The 20,148-nt window shown below is 57.5% G+C and overlaps 1 protein-coding gene across 2 annotated transcripts in view; it reads right to left on the bottom strand.

Annotated features, from left to right (window-relative positions):
* FAM222A (family with sequence similarity 222 member A) overlaps positions 1-20,148 on the bottom strand; it is a 44,536-nt gene that overhangs the window by 13,012 nt on the left and 11,376 nt on the right. For both annotated transcript variants that reach the window (XM_002723975.5, XM_070065750.1), the window contains exon 2: positions 7,891-8,018. In XM_002723975.5, coding sequence (XP_002724021.2) covers positions 7,891-7,972 — 82 coding nt within the window. In that variant the 5' untranslated portion in view covers positions 7,973-8,018. The remainder of the gene's footprint in view (positions 1-7,890; positions 8,019-20,148) is intronic.

Here is a 20,148-nt window from a genome sequence, read left to right as displayed (position 1 = left end):
CACGCTCTGATGGCTGGACAGGAGCGATGACAGGTTGGGACATGCAGACCCTTTAAGCCCGCCGGTCCATCTCTGCACCAGGACTTAGAAGTGTGAGAGACTAGAAACAACCTAAACGCCATCAACAAAGGAATGCGATCCTTTGTGTGTGCAGCAAACGCAGTGCACCTGCTAAACCCCAAAGAAACAAAAAGCCGCTGGAGGGGTGGGGCTGAGGGAAGAGGCAGACAAAAGGTGCCACAGCTGCAGACCTCAGAGTGGCAGTGCACACTCCCAAACATCGGGGCGCAGCCGGAGGTGCACAGTCTGCGCCCCTTCTCTGCAGCATGAGAGCAGGACACCCCCCCTCCCGCCCGGGGCCCACGGGAACTCGCACAGACAAGCCGGGTCTGCACACGGAATGTTGGGACGGGCATCGTGGCACAGCAAGCCAAACCGCTGCTGGGGACTTCCACTTCTCAGATCAGTGGTTCGAGTCTCAGCTAGGTCACTTTCAATCCAGCTTCCTGCCCAAGGTAGCAGAGATGGCTCACGTACTTGGGTCCCTGCTACCCACAGGGGAGACCTACATGGAGTCCTAGGCTCCTGATTTTGGCCTGGCCCAGCCCTGGCTATTGTGGGCAACTGGGGTGTGAACCAGCAGATGGACGAGCTCTTTCTGTCTCTCCCTCTCTCTGTCACTGTGCCTTTCCACTAAATAAGAAACTCTGGGTCCTAAGAAAAATCCCAGTTAGCCCGGGATGTGGTCTGGACCTTTCTCCAGCTCGAATCTCCTGCAATAACTGGGCTGGGGAAATCCCCTTCCTCCAGAGGGGAGGAAATGCAGATGCAATCCGCGTGGGCCCCAGTCAGAGTCGCTAAAACGGGAAAGCAGGGCCCAGCAGAAGGAACAAAAACTGCTTCCTCCCAGAAGTGAGGTTACAGGCAACTGTTTCAGCATAAGGCGAAAAACAAAGTGAGAAGCAACTGTTCTTTAACGCAAACCCCCCAAGGAGACAGAGGAGGAGAGGAAACTTGCCAAAGTGCGAGAGTTTTAAAAGTTCACGAAAAACGGAATTACAAGTTACGTGAATCTGGGCACAAAAATGTCATGAAATCCATGACCTTTTCTGTTACAGTTTTCACGAACTGTTTGGAATCCACATGTTGTGTGCATGGATTTCACTGTTTTTTTTTTTTTTACACCAAAACAAACTAACCAGATTTCCCAGGAGCTCTCTGAAGTTCCCTTGCAGAGGAACCACAAAGCAACAGGTGCTGGGGTGGGCCTCTTGGGTCACCTGCAGCCCAGAGCGCCTGGCTCGAGGCCCAGCTACGTCGCTTCCGATGCAGCTTCGCTAACGCACACCCGCGGGAGGCAGCAGGCGAGGGCTCAAGTGTTTAAGTCCCTGCCACCCACATGGGAAACACGGATTGCGTTCTGGGGTCTTGATTCTGGCCCGGCCCCGTCTTGGTGGTTCTGGGCATTTGGGGAGTGAATCTTGCTTTCTGTGGCTCTGCCTTAAAAAAAAGTGAAAAAATGAAAAAGTTGGAAAAGTTTAGAAGACAGGAGCGCTAGGGAAGGCAGGTGAATGGAAGCTGAGCGAGGGCGCGGTACCCTGTTCTGGGGATGGAAACAAACGCGGGACTCGGTGACAGAGGTGGACGTGAACATCCTAAGGCAGCTTCAGGAAGGGGGAGTGACGTCCTCACCTTCAACAGCTGCGATCAAAAGGAATCATTCGGGGCCAGCACTGTGGTGTAGCACTAGAAAAGTACCAAGTAAAGCCACCACCTGCAGTGCCATCGCATATGGGCTGCAGTTCAAGTCCCAGCTGGTCCAGCGCCCTGCTAAGGGCCGGAGAAAAGCAGTGGAAGATGGCCCGAGTACTTCGGCCCCTGCCACCCACGTGAGACCCGGATGAAGCTCCTGGCTCTTGGTTTCAGCCTGGCCCAGCTCTGGCTGTTGTAGCCAATGGGAAGTGAACCAAAGGATGGAAGATCTCTCTGTAGCTCTGCCTTTAAATAAATAAATAAATATTTTAAAAAAAATTATTTGAGAGGCAGAGTTACAGAGAGAATGAGTCAATCCATCTTCCATCCTCTGGTTCACTTACCAAATGGCTGCAATAGGGCTGGGAGAGGCCAAAGCCAGGAGCTGCTTTCCCAGGCACATTAGCAAGGAGCTGGAGCAGCCAGAACCCAAATTGGCACCCAAGTGGATGGTGGTGGCCCCCAAATGAATCTTAAAAAAATTTTATTTGAAAGGCAGAGAGATACAGAGAAGGGGAGGGAGACAGATCTTCCATCTGCTGACTCACTCCCCAAACAGCCACAATGGCCAGGGATGGGCCAGGCTGAAGCCAGGAGCCTCATCCGGGACTCCCACTTGGGTTCAGGGGCCCAAACACTTGGGCTGTCGCCACTGCTCTCCCAAGAGCATTAGCAGGGAGCTGGATCGGAAGTGGAGCAGCCGGGTCTCAAGCTGGCACCCATATGGGATGCTGGCACTGCATGTGGAAGCTTAACCTTCAACAAAGCATCAGCCCTGTAAGAAAATCTTAAAAGTGTCAGTTAAAATTTGATGGCAGGGGCTGGCGCTGTGGTGCAGCGGGTTAAAGCCCTGGCCTGCAGTGCCAGTATCCCACATGGGCGCCAGTTTGAGTCCCAGCTGCTCCACTTCCGATCCAGCTCTCTGCTATGGCCTAGGAAAGCAGTAGAAGATGGCCCAAGTCCTTGGGCCCCTGCACCCACGTGGGAGACCCGGAAGAAGCTCCTGGTTTCAGATCGGCACAGCTCCGGCCGTTGTGGCCAACTGGAGAGTGAACCAGCGGATGGAAGACCTCTCTCTCTGTGTAACTCTGACTTCCAAATAAACTCCAGGAAATACACTAATGTAGTATTGTCTTACAGAGAGCCTGTTCTAAATAGAGGACTAGTGACTCAGTAAGGGGCTAGAGCCACACCACTAGCACAAGTACCCGCCTTCCTTGTGGTTGGCAGGTACAGGGATCACAGCAAAGAACACAGGCCTGGAAACCACGCATCTGTCATATCAGCAAGTGTAACAGGCTAAACTCTCCTATGAAATAAGGAGGTGTTCGGAGTGGATCACAAAGCTGAAACCAACTCTGCGGTGCATGAGTCACACCTAAAAGGAACTCACAGATCAAAATAAAGAATTCGCAAACGTTTCAAAAAAATGTGAAACGCAAAAAGCAGATGTCACCATGTTAACAGACAGAAGTATCTCTGCATTAACTAAAATATTACCACCATTCACAGACGAGTTCTAGGTGCTCTAAGGAAAAGCAGACTGGACCATGTAGGCAGTGGGTGTCTAATTCCTTCTCTGTCCATGACAGGGGAGTAAGACATGGACGACCCCACTAATGCGATCATTAGGGCAGGCATAGTTGGTATACTCCAAACCCTGAATCCTGCAGAGTCAGACCTTTCTGAAATGCACAGAAAAATCACCACAGATTATCTCACCAAGAAAAAGTCAAGTCCAAGGAAATGGAGATAGCAGACGAGGTCCCCTTATCTTAGTGTAAAAAGACAACAACGGCCAGCATTGTGGTGCCGTGGATTAAGCCCTGGCTGCGACGCTGGTACCAGTCCCACCCGCTCTTCTTCCAGTCCAGCTCCCTGCTAAGTGCCTGGGGAAGCAGCGGAGGACGGCCCAAGGGCACCCACGTGGGAAGCCGGGGTGGAATTCCAGGCTCCCAACTTCATCCTGGCGCAGACCTGGCCGCTGGAGAGTGACCCAGCAGAGGGAACATCTGTCTCTATAACTCTGCCTTTGAAATAAATCTCTAAACAACAAAACAACTGGAAATAAACACAGAAGCACTACTACTTGAGTGGATAGCGGGCTCTCGGATGAGTTTTGGGTTAAAGAAGGAATCAAAACCAAAAGTATATCCAGAAAATCCCGCACAGCGAGCTCACAGGAGACGCCTTGAGAAGTGCTCAGGAACTTCAAAGCCTGAATTTTTCCCCTTAAAAAAAAACACCCTATATCTAAGTATCTATAAAAAATTACCAAGGCAAGCAAAAGAAAGGTTTTAATACAGATAAAAGCATAAATTAATGAACCAGAAACCAGAAAAGGGTAATTACTAATAAATCCTGAGGAGGAATCCATGGGGAAGGGCAATAGATAATATTGTGAGCTAACCTAATTTAAAAAGGAGAGGGAGGGGGAGGGGGAGAAAGCACAAGAACACAATGAAAGAAATAATGGGGAAACCGCCACTTAAGACTTAAAAACTGGTTCAACTGTATGCAAATCTGAAGACCTGGATAAAATGGAGCATGAGGTCCCAATCTCATTCAGGAAGCCACAGGACACCTGAACCAGACCCCCAGTCACAGAACCAACAGCAGGTTCTGTGGCCCGGTTTCACAGGGGCAGCCCAACTTAGCAGATGGTCCCAGCTCTACAGAAGGTGTCAAAGCACGGGGAAAAAGGAAAGCCTCTGATGTTTCTTTGTTTTTAAGATTTACTTAAAAGGCAGAGTTTCAGGGAGAGAGAGAGAGAGAGAGAGAGAGCTTTCATCTCCTGGTTCTCTCCCCAAATGGCTGCAACAGCCAGGGCTGGGATATTAAGAACTCCGTTAATATCGCAGAGTCACACTGGATCAAGTTGGGGGGACCATGATCCTCCTCGTACACGATGAAAAGTCATTTTGGCAAAGTTGAACTTTCATTCTTGATTTTTAGAATCCTTCATAAAACCGGAATGGCTGGAGACTTAACCCAATAGAATACCTGCCCTGAAGCCAGCGTTTGCTTAATGGTGAAATCTAGAAGCTACAAAGTAAGAACGTCTGTTATCGCCACTATTATGTTTCACTGTTCTAGGGATAAGATTCAACTCTATTAAGTAAAGCAAAGAAATTAAGGGATAAAGCAAAATAGGAAGTAAAATTATCATCTGCAAATGATGTAACAGTGTAACTGGAAAACCCAAGAGATGGAACTGAAAACCCATTATAATCAATAAAATACTTGAGGAAGGTGGCAGAAGTTAATAGCCTTCCTATAAACAACCTCCAGTTAGGGAGGAAACGACTAGTCAAAGAAGCTTAAACTCCCAGCTGGAAGCTCACCCCAAGACGCCCAAAACGTGAAGCCGTCCTGGAGGGACCGGGCGTCTGCACAAGCAGGGTAAGCTGCTCCCACGATGCTGGCGCCCACGTGAGCGCCGCTTCCAGTCCCGGCTGCTCCGTCACTTCCGATCCGGCTCCCTGCTAGTGCGCCTGGGGAGGTGGCAGAAGATGGCCTGAGTGCTTGGGCCCCTGCACCCACGTGGGAGACCCGGATGGAGTTCCTGGATCCTAGCTTTGGCCTGGCCCAGCCCTGGCTCTCGTGGCCATCTGGGGAGTGAACCAGTAGCTCGAAGGTCTCTCTGTAACTCTGCCTTCCAAATAAATTTCTTTCTTTCTTGAAAAGCACATCACGTCTTGGAGGAAAGAGTGAATCATGAAAATGTCAGCTCTGTCTCAAGTCTCTGTGGATGTAATCCCCGTGCAGAGTAACCAGGGTTTCTGTAAGTGGACGCTGTGGCTCAGACAGGACAGTACAGGAAAGCGCCAGGGGAATTCGGGATTAACAAGAACAAGCCCCACCGAGTATTAGCGTAAGATACGCCTGCCACCACACGGACTGGCCACAAGGAGGCGCTCGCTCAGGAAGCCACGAAAGCTCACAGCCGTAGGCTTCCATTCTTAGCCCAGTCCAGCCCAGCCTGGGGACTCTGGAGAAGTGGGGGGGGGGGGGGGGGGGACAAGGTGGTGGTCATCGATGGATGGTTACAGGGTTTCTTCCAGAACACGTTCTAAAGCCATTACAGTACGCCAAGAGCAACTGATTTTGCACTTCTGAATTGCATCTCAGTGAAGACGGAATTCACATCGCCGTAAGCAAGCAGTGCCCGGCGTCTCCCCGCCTGACTTCGTGTAACACGGTGCCCCAGGACCCGGAACACGACAGCGCTGATACTTCACAGATAATCAGGTCAGAGCTTTTGAAAACCACAGGAGACCTAGAAGAAACCCTGGGGAACCTTTCTTTAAAAACAAACACAACGCAACATCTCAGCCTGAGTGAGAACATTCCTAGTACAGCATAAAACCCAGAGACCGTAAAAGGAAACGCAAATGTCACTTTTCAGAGTCTTTCACGACTCAAAAACAAATGACAAATTGGGGAAAACATGAAAACAACTGTAGTTCACAAGACCTAGCGGTTCATCATATACAAATAGCTCCTACAAATCAACAAGGACAAAGACAACCATCTAATCAATAATTTAAAAAATGGACCATAGTGATGAGCTCATTCAAAGGAAAAAAAAGGCTCAAGCCTGAGAAGATGTCTAGCTGGATTCGTAGCAAACTAAATGAAGAGTCTGTCGTGAGCAGTCAGTGCCCCAGGGAGCAGAGCCTGAGCGTGATGTCCCACACTGTGCCGTGGGCAGTTCGTGGGTATGGTCTCTACTGACGTCAGAATACACCAGCCCAGGCTCCTCAGTTAGTGTATCCTGTGGCACCCAGGGGCTCTACTACTGCCTGGCCTGTGCCGGCAACAGGCTGGTTACAGTGTAGCGAGAGGACTAGCCGGGTGCGCACGCTTCATCCTGGGGAGAGAGACCTCTGTGGCAAAGGTCGAGGAAGCGTTCTTTCTAGAACCTGACCTGCAGGGGATGGTACCAGGTCAAAGAGTGAGCCGGACGGCGTGGAAGGCACGTGTGCACCCAGCATCTCCCAGAAGGCCGCCCGGCAGGCGGACAACCCCCGGGTGCCTCTGGGAAGGGGAGCAGGTGGCTGGGTAAGTCGGAGGCTGTTGTCCATACTCTCCTTCCCTCCTCCTGAGGACTGGACCACAGGGACGCCTTACCTTATCTACAGACAGACCTGAAAGGGAAAACGGCCACAGCGCAGCCTACGGATAAACAGGGCTGGGTCCCGGGTTCTAGCACGGAGGCAACAGGGACGGGTGGGGACTCCGGTGAACTGGAGATGGATTTTCAGCTCTAACCAGGAGCTGTGGTGAGGAACTCGGGCCTCCGCCAGCCGACCCTCTGAGTTCTCTCACGAGACTGTTCGCGGGAACTTCAATGCTTTTTTTTTTTTCTTTTTCAACAAACTGTATGGTGGCTAAAAAGAATCGGCTCAGAGGACTCCTGGTGCTAGGCCGTCAAGGCCAGCCCCGAATGGGCCACCCTGAGAAACCACGGCCTGCAGCCAGGTCCCGCTCAGGGCGGTTTAGCTTCCATGCTCCCTCCTCGGGTAGTGCTGGAACATGACGGCCGGTGAGACCTGGTGTGCGGCACGCTGGGGCCAGCCGGAGGAGGCCCTGGGGGGTGGCCCAGACCAAGCATAGGCCTGGAGCCCCCAGAGAACACAGACGTTAAGACAGGGTGAGGGAGGCCGGCGCTGTGGCATAGCGGGTAAAGCTGCCTCCTGCAGTGCTGGCATCCCATATGGGCGCTGGTTCAAGTCCCAGCTGCTCCACTTCTGATCCAGCTCTCTGCTAATGGCCTGGGGAAGCAGCGGAAGATGGCCCAAGTGCTTGGTTCCCTGCACTCACGTGGGAGACCAAGAAGCTCCTGGCTTCGGATTGGCCCAGCTCTGACGGTTGCTGCCAATAGGGGAGTGAACCAGCCAATGGAAGACCTCTCTCTCTCTGCCTGTGCCTCTCTGTGTAACTCTGACTTGCAAATAAATAATAAATAAATCTTTAAAAACAGACTGTGATGGGGATTGAAGGGGGTCGATGTGCTGACGGGACTGGCCCTGCAGGCCCCTGCGTGACCTGCCCCGCGGCGGCCTGCGGTGGGTCCAGCCCCAAGGACTCAGACCCCAAGGGGGGCGGTGCTGGGTCAGGGGCAGGTGCACTCACACTTGCGCAGCTCCAGGCTCTTGCTCGGGCAGGCCAGGTGCTGGCCCGGCGGGTTCTGGGTCCTCTGCAGACAGGCGAGCATGGCGGAGTTGGGGGCCCACGGCAGGGCGCGCGCTGCAGCAGGGTCCCTGGGAGGAGGGAGGCGAGACACTGGTCACTAGAGGCTCTGCGGGGCCTGCGTGCTCCCCACCGCCCTGCAGGAGGAAGCAGACGCCCTTCCCCCACATCTGTCAGGTGTGGAGACCAGGGCCCGTGGGGATGCCCAGGGGGGGGCCAGCCGGAGCAGGGAGGCCCCCGAGTCCTCTTGGCGGCCCTGGACCGAGGGTCAGGATGGCCGCTTGGAGGTCCAAGGGGTACTGGCAAACCCGGCCCGGCATGTGCCATTGCCCGAGCGAGGCCCTCACCCCACCTGGGGAGGGAGGCCCACCCCGGCGCTCCCTCGTCCACGCTCAAGCTCACCCTACTGTCCCCAAACCCACCCTCCTGCCACTCTAGGAAGCCAGGGCGCAACCGAGACACAGGAGCCCCGGTCAGGGCTGGCCTGCGTGGAGGCCGCCATGAGAGGGCGGGACCTTCCCCGCCCAGGCCCTCCCTCCCTCCATTCCATCAAGGGTGCAGCCCTGGAGACCCTGCATGTCCCCCCAGCCCAGGGCGCCCAGCCCTACCGCCTCCAGGGCCACCCCCCTGGTCCAGCCACCTCCATCCTCATGTGGGTTTGAAAAACGAAGAAGAGGGAAAGGGGGTGTTGAAGGGAAGAACGGGAAGTTATTTAATACTAAACAGGTGTCTGGGCTCTAAATTCTGTGCGTTCCCCTAATAATGAAGTATTCATGAGGAAAAGCCTTTTTTCACTACTTTCTTAAGATACTAATTTCACAACAAGCTCCTTGTTACGGCGCAATTATTCCAATCTTGTGTTTCCCGAGACGGTGGCAGCCTCGTCTGTCCTGGGCTCCCTCCCGGTAATGAAAGACAATCACGCGGGCACCTTTCATTACGCTCTATTTTACTTTCAGCAAAGGTGCCCTGAAAGAAATGATTTCCTCTGAAAGGGACTTTTATTCAGTTTCAAAACCAATTTTCTCCTATTACTGTCTCAAAAAAAAAAAAAAAAAGAGTGAGGGATGGATGTGGGGGAGGGCAGGTGATCCTCCCCCCCCCCCCCAGTTGCCAGTCTTAGCGCAGCGGTGCCGTAGGCGCTGCGCTGCCCCCTCCCCGGCTTTGATTTCAGGGGGATTTGAAAATATGCCATTACAATCAGGCAGAAATTACACCGCTTCCACGGGGCACGGAGTGGGGCCCACGCCCGCGAGGGAACGCCGCAGCACGGCTCCCCCTCGGGGACCTGGGACATGAGCAGGTGTGGCTCGACCACCACTACCTCCCCCTGGGATATGGGCCCTGAGGCCACACGGTGCCCGCGCTGGCCTGCTCAGGTGGGCTGTGCTGGGCGCCCACACTGACACCATACACATTCATACACACATTCATGCACACGTTCATGTACACATTCATGCACACATTCATGCACACATTCATGTACACGTTCATGCACACATTCATGTACACGTTCATGCACACATTCATGTACACGTTCATGTACACGTTCATGCACACATTCATGTACACGTTCATGCACACGTCCATGCACACGTTCACGCTGAGTGGCACAGCTGCTGCACGCACACGCAGCTGGTGCCCGGATGCACGCACAGCCGTGTGCACGCCTGTGGCGGGAGAGGCCATGGCAGCATCCTCACCCAGCACAGCCTCTCTGCCCCCGACTCCTGCTCTGGGCAGTATCCACCTCTGCCTACTCTGACACTGGTGGGGACGGGGCAGAGCCGACAAGAGGCAGCCCCAGCCCTGTCCCTCCACAGATGGGAAACCCATGGAGAGGGAGGGGACAGCCAGTCCAGGGCCTGCCAGCAGGCAGCGGGGCTGGGGGAGCCTGCCGCTCACCACTGGGCTCCGCTGAGCCCCCGGCCTGGGCAGTGGAGGAAGGTGGTGGGAGACCTGCTGTGCTGAGGAAACCTCTCAGCCTCCCCTCTCGCTGTGGGACCCCAGATGGCCGCCTGCCTCTCTCTGGCCTGCCACAGGGGCCCCTCCCTCCCAGGGTCCTGGCCACCTGCTCCTACCCCCAGCTTCTCACAAGGTGCTGGGGGCCCAGGAGCCCAGTCCCTCTCCAGAGGTACCCCCGGTCTTCCCCATGGGCCTACATCCCAGCATGCTTTGCTGTGGGAAAAGGGTGGGGGGAGGGGTAGGCTGCCTGTGCTGGGCCTTCCTGGGGGGCTGGGTTCTCCCCGTGCTCTGACGGCTATGCAGGCCCTGGCAGTTCTGGGAGCCAAGAGGGGGCCTCTGGCTGAGCTCAGGGGGCCTCGGAGGTCTTCAGGGGTGACATTAAGGCCTCAGCTGGGCTTTTCCAGGTCAGCTGCTTGGATCGTTCCAAAACACTCTGAGCTTCACAAGGGACGAGCAGTGAGGCCTGCAGCCTGAGCCCATCTCTGCAGCTCCCTGCCCGTTCTGTGGCCTGCTGCTGGGCGGGGCTAGGATGCGGCCAAGGCTGCCCACCAGCTCCAGTTCTACAAACAAGACCGCCTCATTGTCTTGCGGCCTCTGAGCAGAGCCCCGCCCTCTCTGCTTGGCCTTCAAGGCTTCCCCGGGCCGGCCCTCCCCACCCCTTTGCACTCGCTGGTGGCTCTGCCTGCCACGTCCTGGAACTCAGCTCAACTGCCCCCTCCTCCGGGCACCCCCATCGCAGCCCTAATCATGCCGAGTTCTAACTGCCAATTTTCACGTCTGCCTCTCTCCACTGCGCTCGGAGTTTCTTGTTTCTCTCTCTCTTCCCAGCGCCCGGCACAGAGTAATCATTTCCTAACAAATAGGCATCCGCTGGGCGGAACCAACGGCTCGGCAAGTGTCTCAAGACAAAGTGGCCGGGGCCCAGAGAAACCAAGTGTCCGCCTGAGGTCACACAGCAAACGAGGGACATCACGGTCTTCCCTCCCGGGGCTCATTCCTCCCTGCCCCCTGCCAGGACCGTCTGGGGAGCGCCACTCATTTGGAAACCCTATCTGCAAATCAGACTGTTTATAAGCTCAAGGTCTTTTGTGACTTTCATAATAAAAACCGAGGAGGGGGTGGGGAGGGAAATGTCGAAAGGCTGCGTGATGAGAATGCGGGCACCAGCCCTGACGCGGGGGCTGATAAGATGCGCCTTTATCTCCGAGACACCCACGCAAAGGTCCCCTCGCCAGATAACACCCCCAGCTGTCCTTTCATGGAGGGGGGATTTAGATAAAGGATGACAGGGCGGGGAGAGAGAAGGCCTCTGCAGTCCAAGGACAGCCAGCGTCTGTGGCCCTGTGCGGCCCACCCCGGCAGAACAATGGATAGGACGGTAAAGGCTGCCTGCTGCCTGGCCTGCTTCACTCAAAGAACCAGGAGGGGTCTCCGCCGGCCGGCCTCGTGTCTGGCTGCTCCGAGAGGAGCTCCGACACTGACCCCTGCTTCCCGACACTGACCCCTGCTTCCCGTGAGCCTGGCGCCCCGGGCATCCTGAGCCTCAGCCCTCACCCCCGCCCTCTAGTGGCCCCGTGGCCAGTTCTGGTAGCCCTCTAGTGGCCCCGTGTCACCGATGCGGAAGCAGGCAGAGAGGGGAAGCCATTCGCACAAGCTCACACAGCTGTTAGGTGGCAGCAGCCCAGGGCACAGTGACGCCCCTGTGTCACATCCTGGGAGGACAGAAGTCCCTCCGGGGATGGGCACTAGGCACAGCGGTGATGATGCTGATCAAGCGGCTCAGACCACCTGGGTTCAATCCCCAGCTCAGGCTCCTGGCTCCAGCTTCCTGCTGACGTGCACCATGGGAGGCAGCGGTGATGGTGAAGTAGTTGGGTCCTTGCTACCTACGTGGGAGACTTGGATTGAGTTCCAGCTCCTGGCTTTGGTGCTGGCTGTTTCAGACGTGTGAGGAGTGAACAAGCGATGGGGACCCTCTCTGTCTCTAAGAACCAGAGAGAGTGGGTGTTGCGGCCAGGCCGCCACTTGAGAGACCACATTCCCATACTGAAGGGCCTGGGATTGGGTCCCTCCTCCCAGCTTCCTGCTAATGTGCCCTGGGAAGATGACGGCTCAAGGGCCTGGGCTCCGGACACCCACGTGAGACCTGGATGGAGCTCCTGGCTCCTGACTTTGGCCTGGCCCAGCCCTGGCTGTTTTAGGCATTTGGGGAGGAACCAGACAATAGAAGAAGACCGATCTTGAACTCTGCCTTTCCAATGAATGTTTAGAGAAATCACAAAGAAAACGGTGTCCTGCCACCCGCCAGCAGACCTGACCTCCAGTGCGCATGCCAGTCCCTGATGCAGGCGGAAATCTCTGGCCTCACCCCTGTGCCTCCGACATTCCCGTAGCACCCAGGCTGGGCTGTGACCCTGTGAAGGCCACAGGCTGTGCTACCTCCGGCCCTCCCCCCAACCTCGTCCCTGGAGCTGCCTACGCTGGCTCCTGCGGCCCCACACAAGGCCAAAGACCAGCTCTGGCTCAGAGGGGCAGGCCCAGGCAGGCCCTGCCGGCCTCGCACGGAACGAGGATTTTGGACAGGAGAGCTGGCCCCGGGGACCTCAGGCAGCTGCAGCACCTCTCTGAGCCTCAAGTTTCCCTAACTGAAACTTGATGGGGTGGCAGCCAGCCCACGTCACGAGGAGCTGCCCAGGAGAGGAGGCTCAGCCGAGTGCCTCTGTGCACGAGCCGCAGGGACGGTCCTCAGCCTGCCGGCCCCTGTCCGCAGGGATTCAGAATCTGCAGGACAGGATGGGAAGCTGGGAAAACCCAGCAGTCCTTGCGGAGAGCTGACTGCCCAGTGGGAGTCCGTCCCCAGGAAGCAGGCAAAGGAGAAGCCACCACTCCCAGTGCTCAGCTCATCCCTCTCGCCCTGCTGTGAGTGACCTCTCCTTCCCCCTACACTGTCCTGGCCACAAGGCTGAAGGCAGGGAAGAGCCACGAGTTTGGCCGGGGCGGGGCACCATGGATGGAGAGGAGAAGACCCAGGCTCCAGGAAGACAATAGCACTGGACTGGGGGTGCTGCGGTCAGACCCGCAGCCACCTTTCTAAACCACCGCGTCTTCACAGCCAGGGGCCGGACCCCAACCCACCCTCGCCCAGGGCATCTGGGAGCTCAGCCGCGGCCCCAGCCCCTCTGAGACCTCCAACGGGAGGCTCAGCGTCCCTCTCTTCCTCTCCTCTGTCTCTACCCACCCCTCACCCCCTCTACCTCCCATCTCCCACTGTCTCTCCCTCCCCTTTCCTGACCTCTCTCCACTACCCCTCCCTCCCTGCCTCACCCCACTCTGCCTCTGCACAGCAGCCGTGGTAGCGCCCACCCCCACCTCCCTCCTGCGGCTCCCTCCCCCATCCCTGTTCAGAGCCGGAGGCCTTCCAGGGGACCCTGTTAATAATTAAATGTTAATCTAAAAAGCAATTTGAGCTGCGGCTGGGCAGATCTGGTTAGAGATTACATTAGCATGGAGGAGGCCAAGGGTAATTTTCTTTAACCCCTCTCCTGATCTCTCAAGCCCGGGAATCTTCAAGTCACACCAGCACCACCGCTGATTAAACCGGCCCAGGGCTGGCTGCGGATAAGGGGCCTGTGAAAAGTGATTATTTCCCACTGCAGCTGCAGTTCGGGCCGAGGCACCAGAAAGGGATTTGCACTCTCTTTCTTAGAGGCTGGGGGTGGAGGAGGCACTGTTCCCGCCGCATCCACCCAAAAGCCTGCATGCCAGGGGTCTCTGTAAAATGCAAATCTGGGCACAGAACGTATCCAGTCCCTCTTCCCAGCGATTGGTCCCTAGCAGCCCATCTGGGCCTGGCTGGGGGCACTGCAGTCACAGATGCCAGTAGTTCTGGGTCACAGGAGGAGCCCCAAACGTGAAGTGACAATCGTGAGTTCTGGGTGACAGCCAGAGCCCCAGGCGGGCATCCCTGGGCACAAGCCTCTCCCCTCTGCACTGAGGCTTTTGCCCACGTAAGCCTTGCCCAGATCTCTGCCCCTTAAACTCCTCCCTGCCCTTCAGCCGAAGCCCAGGTTGCTCAGGGCTTCCCCAAGATCTAGCAGGTGCCTGATAAATATGATGGTGGATTCCCCTGAGGCTCTGACCCCACCCCCCGGGGCTCACAGTACTGCTGCCGGTGGCTGTGCACAGTAGGGAGACATCTCTCCAATGAAGGATGGACAAGAGACAGGCTCGGAACTGTCCTACTGGGTGTGGGGTGGGCGCCTGGCCCAGCACCCTTCAGCACCACGGCCAGCTCCAGATGCCCGGGAGAAAGGGGAGGGGCAGAGGCTGTGAATGCAACGACCTTTGTCACCTTCCCAAGTCCGCAGGACCACTGAGCACCTACTGTGTGCCAAGTCCTGTCCTAGATGCTGTAGCAGCAACAGACCCCAAAGGCTGGGACGCATCAGAGGGGTCATTAGAAGGCAAGGAAACAGGCCTGGTGTAACGGCACAGTGGGTAAAGCCAACAACTTCAACCTGGCAGCCCATGCGTGTGCCAGTTTGAGCCCTGGCTGTTCAGCCCGTGACCCAGCTCCCTGCTACTGGCCCGAGAGAGCGCGTGATTGTTTGGAGCCTCTGTCACCAGTGGAAGACCAGGATGAAGCTCCTGGCCTTGGCCTGGCCCAGTGTTGACCACTGCAGCCATCTGGAGAGTAAGCCAGCAAATGGATCTCTCACTTCATCTCTGTAACTCTGACTTTCCAAATAAACACATCTTCAGAAAGACAAGGAGACAAGGGGTAGCCAGGATGCAGCCACCCTATCTGGCCTGGAGGTGTCAAGGAGAGAAGGCACCGCTGGGGAGGGGCCCGGAGCCAGGGCCTGAACTCACGGCCTGGGCACATCCCCACATCTCTCGGAGCCTGGTTCTTCCTCTGAAGAGGTTAACCCCTTACCCCGACCCGTGCAGACAGAGTGCCAGGCTCACCGTGGTAGCTGCCAGCGTCGGTTACTAACCATTACTGCTTTGTTTCTGATCACAGCAGCAGGTAAGGAGGAGGCAGACAGGGAAGAAGGCAGGGGCAGGGGTCTCAAGCAAGGGACCGCACACACGTGCACACACCCTTTGGGGAGTGGGGAGACCTTGATGCAGCTGTGGGCTGAGGAACAAACCCTCCTGGGTACTGGAGGGCACCCCTCTGTGCACTGCCAGGCGGGGAGATCACTTCCTGTGAACAAGTGGGGCTCAGGGCAGGGCACACCCCCCCCCCAGTCTGATAGGGAGGGGCTGTTGTTGCCATAGGCAACAGGGGTTAGTCCTCTCAGAACCACGCCCACTGAGGGCAGATCCTAGGGAGGCAGTGGAGGGGCGGGGTTGACTTTCATGGAAATGAGCCTTGGCGGGGACCAAATCTAAATGCCTAGACCCAGCTCTCTCCGCTCATCCTGGGAGGAATGAAGCTATGTGGGGTCCTGCTCACTTATCAGCGCCGTGACACCACGGCTGGCAGAAAGCAACCCCCCCAACACACACACCCCAGGTTTTGCAAGGGGGTCCAGGAACCAACTAGTAATTGGTAAATGGAGACCAAAGGGGCAGGCGCTGCCGGAGACTCCAGGGAGAGGAGTTCCCTGGGAGAGGGACCATGGCAAGACCTAGGGCAAGGGTCCTCGTGCTGCCAGCCCTCCCCGCCATCCACCCAGTTCCCAGCCCTGCACCCTCAGCTCAGGGTTAAGCCAGGCAGCGGCAGCGAGGACCTGATAGTAAGAGTGATACGGAGAGCTGGGTTTTATTTTTAGTGTTCCCCACGGGTCTGAGCGCTTTGCAGACGTCACCTCACTTAACCCACCCCGCGCTGGGGACAAAGACGCGATGGCTGCCATCGCCAGGAGGGAACGGGGAGGGGGGCAGGGTGTTGCAAAAACAGCCTAGCGGAAGAGGTGGGCCTGGGACAGTCAGGGCTTGAGGGTCCGACCCAGAGGGGAGCGGGGGAGGAAGACCGAGGATGTTTGAGGATGGAGTGGGCAGAAGAGTCTGGCGAGGTCTGGCCTGGACCAGAAGCCTGAAGCCAAGGTCAACAAAGGCTTCCTAGTGGGGGGCAGGGAGGGCCAGGGGTCAGGCTGCGGCAGAAAGAGCAGAGCCTTCTGGGAAGACCCTGGCCTGGTGACAGCAGCAGGGCTCAGCCCAACACCTTCAGCACCCTGCAGTTCACACGTTCCACCTGTTAGAACCTCTGATGGGAGCCACACACGCCCCTCATGCATGGCCGTCGCCAGCCATCCCCTGCTCATGCCACATCACCCCGCCACCTGTTAGAACCTCTGATGGGAGCCACACACGCCCCTCACGCGTGGCCGTCGCCAGCCGTCCCCTGCTCATGCCACATCGCCCTGCCGTGGGGCTCCGTGCGGCAGCCAGATGGCCGGGTTCCAACCAGGGCCCAGCCCAGCCCGGCTGCCAGGCTGCACTTCTCCCTGGGAAGCCTGTCTGCTTTGTGCTTTCCTAACTCCTCTCCGGTGTGCACGCAGCCTCGTCTGGTTTCCTTTCCCTAGGAGTTCACACTCCTGCAGTTGGGAGGCTGGAAGCTGGCTAGTTCCCCGTTGTGGTAGGAACAGCCACCGAGGCGGGGGAAGCTCCAGAGGCCTTGAAATCCTGGAGCTCCAGCAAGCGGTGGGCTTCTTGGGGAGCCCCATTTATTTATCTGAGAGGCAGAGTGATGCCAGCATCCTGCAGGGACCCCAGCCCCCTGCTAACGCACCTGGGAACGCAGCAGAAGACGGCCCAAGTGCTTGGGTCCTGCACCCAGATGAAGCTCCTGGTTCCCGGCTTTGGCCAGGCCAAGCCCTGGCTATTGGAGCCATTTTGGGGATAAATCAATGGATGAAATATCTGTCTCTCCCTCTTTCCCTGTAACTCAGCCTTTCAAATAAATAAACCTTAAAAAAAAAAAAGCAGAATGACAGACAAGAAGAGATAGAGATCTTCCATCAGCTGGTTCACTCCCCAAAAGCCTACAATAGCCGGGGCTGGGCCAAGACTGGAACTGAATCCGGGTTTCCCCTGTGTAGGTGACAAGGGCCATCACCAGCTGCCTCCCAGGGCTCTCATTAGCAGGAAGCTGGGAGAGAAGTGGAGGTAGGATTTGATCCCAAGCACTCCGAGACGGGATGCTGGCGGGATGCTGGCGTACCAAGCAGCAGCTTAACCCAACACCCACCCCCTTCCGTGCATCCCTAACGATGTCCGCGGGCGTCCTGCCTGAAACCCCTCCCCACCCAGGGGCCACAACGTCCCTCTCCCCAGGCTAACCCTGCTGGCCGCACTGGCTTTCTTCCTGGCCCTTTAACAGGGTAACCTCTACCCCAGGGCCTTGCACATGTCATGTGTCTCCCCAGATACCCCACAGGAGCACTGTCCAGGGGAGACATGTGACGGGGCAAGCCCCAGGTGTAGGTTCCCCAGCAGCCACAGCCACGTGGTGTCATTCACACTCTGCTCCAACCCAGTACCTCCCACGGGCTGGCCCTTCCATCTGTAATCAGTATTCAGAATTTGCTAATCCAAAGCCTTTAAAATGCAAGGCGGATTTTACACTGATGAGGACATCTCGGTTCTCACCTCCCTGTGTGACTCAACAGCCACCTGTGGACACTGCATTGCTGCACTGTCCCCAACACGCCCTCCCCAGCTCTGACTCATTCAGACCTCAGCTCAAACATCGCTTCCTCCAAGAAGCCCTCCTTGACCACCTCTCATCCGCCTTCACCGTCACGGCCACTCTGAAATTCCCTCGCTGACCGTTGGTTTAGTGTCTGCTCCTCCACCACAGCACCACTCTGGATGGGAGACGCGTGTGCATCTCTCTCCCACTGCCTTTCAAGTAAATAATGACTATGAAAATACTAAATGTTAAGTAAATATCATCGGAACAAAAGGAGAACTGGGTTGAGGCTTTTCCTTCTCCCAGCCCCTCCCATGGCCCAGGGGCTCAGTCCCCGCCCCACCCTGTGTCCCAGCACAGTTTTCCCACCCTGGCCTGACAAACCCCTCTGCAGGGGCCAGCGCTGTGGCGTGGCGGGGAAAGCTGCCACCTGCAGAGCTGACAATTCAAGACGCGGCTGCTCCACTTCCTGTCCAGCTCTCTGCTGTGGCCTGGGAAAGCAGTAGAAGATGGCCCGCGTGGGGGCCCTGCACGCACCCCTCAGGGTGCAGAGTCCCACGCCAGGGAGCAGGGCTCAGAGAGCAAAAGGGCCTGGACCTGAACTCAGCTCTCCTGGGCTCTAAGGCACGGCCGGGCCAAGCGGGCGCTGGGGGCGCTAAAAGGGTACTCAGTCTCCCACACGACCTTAGGCCTGAAGGGGTCACCCTGCGGCCTCGCTGTCCAGGTCCCGACAGGCAGCGTGGCTCCGAGGGGAAGCCCCAACCAGCAGCTCCGCTTGAACTCCAGCCCTGCTCCTCCAGGGCAGAGCCGGCCGTGGTCACCGAACCCACAGGGACCTGTTCCTCCCCCTGAGGAACGCAACTGGAAGCCACGTCTGCCTCCACGGCCACAGCGAGGGGTCGCCCAGGCAGCGCCTGCGCAGAGCAGTTACCTGCACGTCCCCCCCCACCCCGAGGCAGCAGGGCCCACCCCAGCCCTCACCGTGCCAGGCCAGCGTGGCAGGGAGGGATCAGTGCAAGGAAGCCCTTTGGTTGCCATCACGTGGTAGCAAGGGGGTGAGGCCGGGGGAGGCCCCTGCAGTCCAGGGCTGGGGAGCCTTGAGCGCCGACACCTAAACCCCAGCTCCTCCTCGTCCTTTATCCTTTGAACACCCAGGGAGGCCGGGCCTCCCCAGGACCAGCAGCTTCTGGTACACAGGGCATGGCCTGGTGTGGAGGCCCAGGGCACCCAGCAGGGGCTGGTGAGCAGGGAGCCCGGCCTTGTGCAGTGGGGGTGCTGCGGCCACTGCAGGTGCAGGGACCACACCCTGTGCACATGACCCCTCATCTGGGCCAGAGCCAATGACTCCAGAAGTCCTAGGAGAAGAGGCCCAGAAGCCACAGGGCTGGGGACAGGTGGAGCAGGGACTGGAAGGCCCAGGCGGTGGGCCGAGGCAGGAACAGACACAGGTTGGGGGTGCCAGGGGCCAAGGCCTTGACATTTCACCCACAGGCAACAGGGAGACACGGAGGAGACGCAGGGGCTACGGCGTGAACTACAAAGCCCCAGCTAAGTCTTCCACTTGCCCGCTGTGCAGCCTTGGGCAGCTCCACAAACCTCTCTGTGCTCTCAAGAGTTCTCTCACAGGCCAGGGAGGTGGGATTCAGGCCCACGGTGAGTTTTGTGCACTTGCCAGACTGAAACCAGAACGTGGCAGGCTGCCGTGGGGCCCAGACAGGCTTGGGGGACAGGGGGAGCAGTTTGGTGACTGGGCACTGCTCCCACCTCTCGGGCCAGGTGGGTGCCAGGCCTAGGGAGGGGGCGGCCGCAGCAGCTCCCAGCCTCGCCGGGGCACGCGCCAGCAAGTACACGCGCGCGTCTGTGTGTGTTGCCGCGGCGGCTTCTATGCAAACATGTTAATTTGTTTTCATTTTGTGTTTTTTCCCCTGCAGGATAATTGGGTGAGTTTGAAGTCTTGGCGAGGCTGCTGATTATAGCTATTTGGGTGGTGCCCTCGGCAGGCTCAGGCCCTGCCTCCTGCCTCTGGCGGGGAAGGAGGCGGCTGGGGGTGTCTCGAGGGCTTCAGGGAAAGGCTTTGGGATTCGGGGGGCTCTGGCTGGCTGGGGGTGGGGAACCGAGCCGTTGCGGGACCCCCACCCCAACCTAGACAATCCCGTACCCTGGAAGGCTGCGGTGCTGCCCACACACATCTTGCTAAATCACAGAAAAACTAAACTTCCACCTGAACCCTCATTGCCTGCTTTCTCTTGGGAAAACCAAGCCACCTGGCTGCCCGCGAAGCACCAAGGCCCCGTCTGCACTGCGTTACCTGCTTGGCCGCCCTGCCGCACCTGCTGCACCTGCGCTGTCTAACCTGGAGAGGGTGGCCCGGGTCTGAGGGTCACAGGGTCCCTGGGCCCCTGACCTCGGCTGGGCTCTGGCTTTCTGGGCCTCTTCACTCACCCGGAACCCGGCTGCCCCGCCTTGGGCGGACTTGAAGGACACAGTGGGCAGGGCCCTGTCTGGGTCTGTTTCTCCTGCTGGTGGGAGGTCGGGGGGAGCAGGCCTGTGAGGCTGGGCTGGCGTCTGTGGTTCAGACTGCCCTGAATGCCCAC

Source organism: Oryctolagus cuniculus, chromosome 21 (genome assembly GCF_964237555.1).
Source record: "Oryctolagus cuniculus chromosome 21, mOryCun1.1, whole genome shotgun sequence".
In the NCBI taxonomy this organism is placed as follows: domain Eukaryota; kingdom Metazoa; phylum Chordata; class Mammalia; order Lagomorpha; family Leporidae; genus Oryctolagus; species Oryctolagus cuniculus.
The sequence above is the reverse complement of the archived record's forward strand: the minus strand, read 5'-3'. Positions and strand labels throughout refer to the sequence as shown.